General features: G+C 50.0%; 1 protein-coding gene across 1 annotated transcript in view; it reads right to left on the bottom strand.

Annotated features, from left to right (window-relative positions):
• Positions 1-509: 509 nt before the first annotated feature.
• LOC105555584 overlaps positions 510-8,262 on the bottom strand; it is an 89,728-nt gene continuing 81,975 nt past the window's right edge. The window contains 2 exon segments of the mRNA XM_012002603.1: positions 510-793; positions 796-847. Of these exon segments, the coding sequence (XP_011857993.1) occupies positions 510-793; positions 796-847 (336 nt within the window).

Genomic DNA, 8,262 nt, shown 5'->3' with positions numbered 1-8,262 from the left:
CCCAGAAATAACTCTTCTGTTACTCCCAGTTCTGAATTTTTTTTTTTTTTTTAAGACAGAGTCTCTTTCTGTCACCCAGGCTGGAGGGCAGTGGCGTGATCTTATCTCATCTTGTTGCAACCTCCACCTCCTGGATTCAAGCGATTCTCCCACTTCAGCCTCCTGAGTAGCTGGGATTTCAAGCATCCGCCACCAAGCCCGGCGAAGTTTTGTATTTTTGTAGAGATGGAGTTTCACCATGTTAGCCAGGCTGGTCTTGAAATCCTGACCTCAAATGATCTGCCCGCCTCAGCTAGGATTACAGGCATGAGTCACTGTGCCCAGCCTTGAAATTTGTTTGGGTGGGGGGTGCACAGAGAGGAAGTTTATTTGGTGAATGCTGATGGCAAACATCATCCAAGAGAGACAAAATAGGAAAGGTGCTACCACCAGAGGCCCGAGGGAGCCTCAGGCTAGATACGTAATGTCACCCAGGGAAAGGCCCGGGCTCTGGGAGGCTGGGGAGACCCTCAGCCATTCAGCACCCTGCAGACGAGCACTTCAGAGTCGAGGCAACCACTGCTGTCCTCACGCCCTGCCACCAGCATCTCTCCTCCTTCTTCTGTCGTCTTCTCACCCAGTGAGACAAGAACGTGCCGGATTTCCGCACCCATGACGGTGCCATTTCCTTCCTCGTCAAATACCTGACGTCTTTCCACATAATCCTCGTAGGTGCCCTGGTCCTTGTTCCTGGCCACCGTCCGCAGCATGGGCAGGAAGTGCTCAAAGTCCAGCACCTTCACATTCACCTCATACTCTCGGGGTTCCCCAGGACCTCGAGCGCCTCGGCATTGGTGGGGTTCTGGCCCTCGTCAGGTCAGGGCCCTCGTCACGTCCCCACAGGGGCTGGAAGGACCTTGCCATCACCTGTTCAGTCAAACAGCCGAAGGCAGCCTTGAACTCTGCGCTGGTCCTCGGTGAAGTCGCACGTCTTGACTGCTCAGCTTTGTGGGACCTCTCCCTGCAGTGATAGCTCAGTGAAATATTTCATAATCACGATCTACGTCTACGCCTAAATCGCCCTGCCTAAAGCACTGAATAGCCTTCCAAGAAAACTTCGCTTCATGCTGACTCGCTGGGCTTTTTTTCTGGAAGACTTCCTTGGCCCCACCAGCATCAGTACTTGAGCTGCTCCTTTCCCTGTTTCTCAGGAATTAGGTGGTAAATCGGATCTGTGAGCTGTTGGGTTCTCCTGCACGCCCTTAAAATACCAAATTGTGGGGGCGCAGTGGCTCACGCCTGTCATCCTAGCACTGTGGGAGGCTGAGGCGGGTGGATCACCTGAGGTCAGGAGTTCAGGACCAGCCTGGCCAACATGGTGAGACCCCATCTTTACTAAAAATACAAAAATTAGCCAGGCATGGTGGTGGGCACCTGTAATCCCAGCTACTTGGGAGGCTGAGGCAGGAGAATCGCTTGAACCCGGGAGGTGGAGATTGCAGTGAGCTGAGATCCTGCCACTGCACTGCAGTGTGGGTGACAAGAGCAAAACTCTGTCTCAAAAAGAAAGGAAGAAAGGAAGAAAGAAAGAAGGAAGGAAGGAAGGAAGGAAGGAAGGAAGGAAGGAAACAAATCAGTCAGGCTTGGTGGCCCATGCCTATAATCCCAGTACTTTGGGAGGTCGAGGTGGGCAGATCACCTGAGGTCAGGAGTTCGAGACCAGCCTGGCCAACTTGGTGAAACCTCATCTCTACTAAAAACACATTATTAGCTAGGAGTGAGGACACACTCCTGTAATCCTAGCTACTCAGGAGGCTGAGGCAGGAGAATCGCTTGAATCTGGGAGGCAGAGGTTGTAGCGAGCTGACATTGTGCCATTGCACTCCAGCCTGGGAGACAAGAGCAAAACTCTGTTTTAAACAACAACAACAACAACAACAAAACAACAAAAACAAAAAACAACAACAAAAAACCCCAAATCTGTTGGGAAGCTAAAGTGGGAGGATCACTTGAGCCCAGGAGTTCAAGAGCAGCCTAGCAATATAGTGAGACCCTGTCTCTACCAAAAAAAAGACAATTTAGCTGAGCATGGTAGCTCACAACTGTAGTCTTAGCTACTGAGGAGGCTGACGCAGGAGAATCACTTGAGCCCAGGAGGTCGAGGCTACAGTGAGTAGCACTGCTGAATGCAGTGATCACACCACTTGACTCTAGGGTGAGTGATAGAGTAAGATCCTGTCTCAAAACAAATAAACTCAAAATTTGAACAGGTGATTTTTTTTTTTTTTTTTTTTGAGACGGAGTCTCGCTCTGCCGCCCAGGCTGGAGTGCAGTGGCACGATCTCGGCTCACTACAAGCTCCGCCTCCCAGGTTCACGCATGCTGCTGCCTCAGCCTCCTGAGTAGCTGGGACTACAGGCACCTGCCACCACGCCCAGCTAATTTTTTGTATTTTTAGTACAGATGGGTTTCACCATGTTAGTCAGGATGGTCTCTATCTCCCGACCTCGTGATCTGCCCGTCTCGGCCTCCCAAAGTGCTAGGATTACAGGCGTGAGCCACCGCGCCTGGCTGTGAATTTTTAGAAATTGTATGTATTTTTGTTTTGTTTTGTTTTGTTTTTCCCAGAGTGCAATTTGAAAAAACATTTGTGTAAAAGAGAGACACTAAAGTTTTTGCTTGCTCCTGTGCGCATGGCCTGTGTCCTGGGGTGCAGGCGTCTGGGAGGAAAGGAGGCCTTCCTTTGAGAGATGACATTACCCCGTGGTTTCTAAGGGGGAAACACATCACTGGGGAGTTGAAGTGGGTCTGTCCCCTTCCCTGTGTCAGGGGCCTGCTCAGGGCAGTGGTTCCTGCCTTCATGAGGAGGCTTTTGTGAATTTAAGGGGCCGGTGGTCTTCAGTTCGGAAACGGGCCTGCAGAGTAGAGTGTGGGTCCCAGGAGGTGCTCTGGTCAAAGCCGCATTTCTAAGCAAGGGGGAGGCTGAGGTCTCCTTTGCAGTCCCCTGTGTCACGTAGGCCTCCGGGCGGTGGACACTCAGTGGGGTTTGGGTGCACGGGGTATGCAGGGCGTTGTAACTCCTGTGAAAGACACCAAAGGGGAGTGGGACTGGCAGGCGAGCCTCAGACCCAGGCCCCAAGCAAAGGCTGGTGGCCAGGAGCATGGGGCCGCGTACCCTGCCTGCTCGGACTGGCTGGGATGCCTGAAGAGGGCAGCCTCGGCTTGCATCCCAACAGCCTCCGCTTGGTCTCTCTCTGACTCTGCTCCTTCCTCAGCCAGGACCTTGGAGCTCCTCAGACTCTGACACTTGCTGAGAGGGTGCGAAGCGTGGACCACAGCTCGCAGCTCTCACCTGCCCAGGCCCCGCACTGGGCTTTGCAGGTCCACAATCTCCACCACGCAGCCACTGCACAGTGCAGTTACTGTTGCCCCACTTTGCAGGAGAGATAATATCTGGACTCACACCCAGGGCTGCTACTCTGTGCAGACACTTCCCCACCGGCTGGCGCTGGCCTGCTCTTGTGACCTTGACTTTGACCTCCAGGCTGATGAGGCCAGGCTCCTCTGGCAGTCGCTCTCTACTCTCTGCTGACCCCTGGGATGGGGGATGGATCCAGACGCCAAGAGGCGGTTCTTGGAGCTTGCACAAGAAATAATTCAGGGCAAGTCTGTAAAGTGAAAGCAAGTTTATTAGGAAAATAAAGGAATTAAGAATGGCTACTCCATAGACAGAGTAGCCCCAGGACTGCTGGTCGCTCATTTTTATGATTATTTCTTGATGATATGCTAAACAAGGGGTGGATTATTCATGCCTCCCTTTTTTAGACCAATAGGGTAACTTCCTGATGTTGCCCTGGCGTTTGTAAACTGTCATGGCGCTGGTGGGAGTGTAGCAATGAGGACGGTCAGAGGTCACTCTTGTCTCCATCTTGGTTTTGGTGAGTTTTATCCAGCTTCTTTACTGCAACCTGTTTTATCAGCAAGTTCTTTATGACCTGTGTTTGTGCCGACCTCCTATCTCATCCTGTGACTTAGAATGCCTTACCTGTCTGGGAATGCAGCCCAGTAGGTCTCAGCCTTTTACTCAGCCCCTGTTCAAGATGGAGTTGCTCTGGTTCAAACGCCTTTGACAGACGGCAACTATCTCATCTGACTCAGCGCCTCCAGACTGAACTGTTTCTCAAGAATCATTTCCAGGGGCAAGGTCTTAGTGCACCCAGGGTTTCCAATCTCTTTGCTGTGAAATATGTTGTTTATAATTTTTGCCTCTGTAGAAGTCTATGTTTAAAAAATAATGTGTCTCCTAGGAAAAAAAATGCTTTTGTTTGCAGTGTTTTCCTATTACATATAGCCAAAAATAGTTACCGTCCATCCAGCAGAGATTAGCATCCACACGCTGGAGTTCGTGTATTTACACAAAGCTATCATCTTTCGTTTTGGTAAACTTTTACATCTGAGACAAACATAGAGTTGTCTTTGGGCTTTTAAGAATTCCTGAGGGCCCCTGGCTCTCCCGGCATCCTCTTGGAGATCAGGGAAGTCTGGGTGGGAACCTCCTCACTTTACAAAAAAAGAAACTAAGACCAAATGGGTAACGTCCTCCTTTAAGGTCACAGGCTGGCGCCGAGCCTTGGCTCTCAGCTCCCCTGGCAGTCGCGTGACTCAGCGCCCAACCCCAGCTGCCCCAGGGCCCTCCTTGCTGCCAGCCACTGCCTGTCCTCTCCCCTGACCTGCCTGGAGCCAGACTGGGCCCCCTGGGCCTTGGGCAGGGCTGGGTGGGAAAGTTGTCCAATGAGGCCCCCTCAGAACTGGAAAGCCTCCTTCTGGGTGTAGAGGTGGGCGTCAATCTGCCATTTGGCCCTGGGATCATCTCTGTGGCTCAGTTTGCTTATCTGTGAGGCCAGATGTCGGCAAGTTCAGGCTGAGAATTAAAGCGAATAATGAAGAGGGAACCCCTTTCCCAGGGCCTGGCTCATATGCACCGTGGACAACAAATGCCAAAAGGCTGGGCACGGTGGCCCACACCTGTAATCTCAGCACTCTGGGAGGTCGAGGTGGGTAGATCACTTGAGGTCAGGAGTTTGAGACCAGCCTGGCCAACATGGTGAAACCCCATCACTACTGAAAATACAAAGATTAGCCAGGGGTGGTGGCGTGCGCCTGTAATCCCAGCTACTCGGGAGTCTGAATGAGGCAGGAGAATCACTGGAACCCAGGATGTGCAGTGAGCCAAGATCGTGCCATTGCACTCCAACCTGGGCAACAGAGCAAGTCTCTGTCTCAAACAAACAAATAAAAAAACTACTTTTCCTCTTTTCATTCCTTGCAAAAATCTCCTCTCTGGACAAATACTTCTCAAGGTCAGAATCTCCCTTTGCCCCCAGTTTTTCACTGAGGAGGCTGAGGATCTGAGTCTCTCTCTCTTTTTTTTTCTTTTGAGATCAGTTTCACTCTGTTGCCCACACAGGAGTACAATGGCATGATCTTGGCTCACCACGAGTCTCTTTCTTAATAACGAACCCCATTACCGGGTCAGGAGAAGCTGCTGTGCTGTGGCTGCATCAGGGCCTAGAGCTGGGCTGCCTGCCTCTGCTGCCCCGCGTGCTGGTGGATAAGGTAGGGAGGTTTGTTATGCCTCGGTTTCCTTAAAGGTAAAATGGGGTGTCAATCATTATCTCTACCTTGTGGTCTGGTTTTGGTTAATGAACTAATCTACGCACATAACAAGGGCTCAATCAAGGTTAGTGATGACGCTTGCTGCCAATCTGAGCACCTGCTCGCTGGAACCCTGTAAACAGTTAAGGGTGGGTGGCCGACTTCCAGCTCCCTTTAAATGTTTCTCTGAGTGTCTGCGCACCTGCAGTTCTCCAGGGCCTCAGCTCGGATCTCAGTGATCACAGATTCTAATGAAGAAAGGGTCTGCCTCTGTCATCCAGGCTGGAGTGCAGGGCTGCATGGCTCACTGCACCCTCGACTCCCACCTAGGCCTCCTGAGTAGCTGAGACTACAGGTGTGCTCTACCACACCCAGTAATTTTAATTTTAATTTGATTGCCCAGGCTGGTCTGTCAGTCAAGTTTTACACCATTGAGACAAACATAATATTTGGGGCTGATCTAAAAGCTCAAAGTGAGGCTGAAGGAACCGTCCAAGGTTTCAGTGAAGAGGTACATCATAATTCATTTTTAATAAGTATACAGAGCTGGGCGACTCATGCCTGTAATCCCGGCATTTTGGGAGGCCAAGGTGGGAGGATCGTCGAAGCCAGGAGTCTGAGAACAGCCTGGGTAACAGAGTGAGACGCCATATCTACTAAATAAATAAATAAATAAATAAATAAATAACTAGCTGGGCGTGGCGGCGCATGCTTATAGCCCTAGCTATTTGAGAGGCTGAGGTGGGAGGATCCCTTGAGGGATCCTGCCGTGGGCTATGATCATACCACTGCACTCCTAGCCTGGCTAACAGGGGGACCCCCTTTTTCTAATAATAATAATCATCATAAATTATAAAATTTATGAATTATAAAATGTGTGCTCATGATAAATCCAAACATTACTACCTAACATACATAGAAATTTTATTGTAATAAAATTTATTTACCCCTGCCCATTCAGTATCATATCTTCAAAGAGCTTTCTGGACTTGTATCTGACCATATTGTTTTCTGTTTTTTTTGTTTGTTTTTTTTGAGCAGAGTCTCGCTCTATCGCCCAGGCCAGAGTGCAGTGGCTAGATCTCAGCTCACTGCAGCCTCTGCCTCTCAGGTTCAAACAATTCTTCTGTCTCAGCCTCCTGAGTAACTAGGATTACAAGAGAGCACCACCACGCCCAGCTAATTTTTGTATCTTGTTTTAGCAGAGGTGGAGTTTCACCATGCTGGTCAGGCTGGTCTGGAACCCCTGACCTCAAGTGATCCGCCCACCTTGGCCTCCCAAAGTGCTGGGATTACAGGTGTGAGCCACAGCATCCGGCCTTTTTTGTTTTTTTGAGATGGAGTCTCACTCTGTCGCCCAGGTTGGAGTGCAGTGGCAAAATCTTGGCTCACTGCAACCTCTGCCTCCTGGGTTCAAGCAATTCTCTGCCTCAGCCTCCCGAGTAGTTGGGATTACAGGCGCCTGTCATCACGCCAGGCTAATTTTTCTTTTGTATTTTTAGTAGATACGGGGTTTCACCATCTTGGCCAGTCTAGTCTTGAACTCCTGACCTCATGATCCACCCGCCTCGGCCACCCAAAGTGCTGGGATTACAGACAGGTGTGAGCCACTGCGCCCGGCCATTTTTTTCTTTGTTTTAAATAAAGCACATCATTGTATATTCATTGCTCTGCACTATTTTTATTTTTTAATTTAACAGATCTTGGAGACTATATCCTATCAGCATACACATATTATCACATTAAAACTTTAGAATAATGTTTTAAATTAAAAATGCCAAATGAATGTTCTAGAGTTTATTTAACCAAGTGTCTGGTTGTTTTCAGGCTTCCTGTGATTATAGGTGGAGATGTAAGTCAGCACATCCCTGTATCCACACATCCCGCAGGTGCCTGTGGGAATTTAGCTGCGGCACAGATTACCCAAAGTGACATGAGGGGTAAGAGGTTTTACAAATGGTGAATTCCACGAGCTTTGCAAAGCTTAACTCCTTTTTCAAGAATAAGGGAACTGTGAGTAGGACAGGTGCACGGTACTTTCATTTTATTTTAGTCTAAGTATCTAAGTATTTTCCGAAATAATTTGAGGAGGCTTAAAGGGAGGTGCAGGCTGCGTGCGGGGGCTCATGCTTGTAATCTCAGCACTTTGGGAGGAGGAGGTGGGAGAATCACTTGAGCTCAGGAGTTCGAGATCAGCCTGGGCAACACCGTGAGACCCCATTTCTACAAAAAAAATTTTTTTAAAAGTAGGCAGACATGGTGGTGTGTGCCTGTGGTCCCAGCTACTTGGCAGGCTGAGGTGGGAGGATCGCTTGAGCCCTGGAGTTCAAGGCTTCAGTGAGCTATGATTGTACCACTGCACTCCAGGCTGGGCGACAGAGCAAGACCCTGTCTCAATAATAAAAATAAAAGGAAAAAAAGGGGCACAGTAGACAGTACCAGTACTTGGTATTTAAAATGGTTTTCAAATGAAGCCCACCCAAGCTCAGCAAGTCCAGCCTGGGCCTGAGGACCTGAGCAGGCGCCAGGTCACACGAGGTACCGGGTGCAGGAGACGGAGCCCGCAGCGCCCCCTGCCCTGACAGCGGCACCTGCGCGGCCTCCCCGGGCTGGTTCTGGGACCTGCCG

The sequence above is a fragment of the Mandrillus leucophaeus genome, unplaced genomic scaffold, assembly GCF_000951045.1.
Source record: "Mandrillus leucophaeus isolate KB7577 unplaced genomic scaffold, Mleu.le_1.0 Scaffold69, whole genome shotgun sequence".
NCBI classification, from domain to species: Eukaryota; Metazoa; Chordata; class Mammalia; order Primates; family Cercopithecidae; genus Mandrillus; species Mandrillus leucophaeus.
The sequence above is the reverse complement of the archived record's forward strand: the minus strand, read 5'-3'. Positions and strand labels throughout refer to the sequence as shown.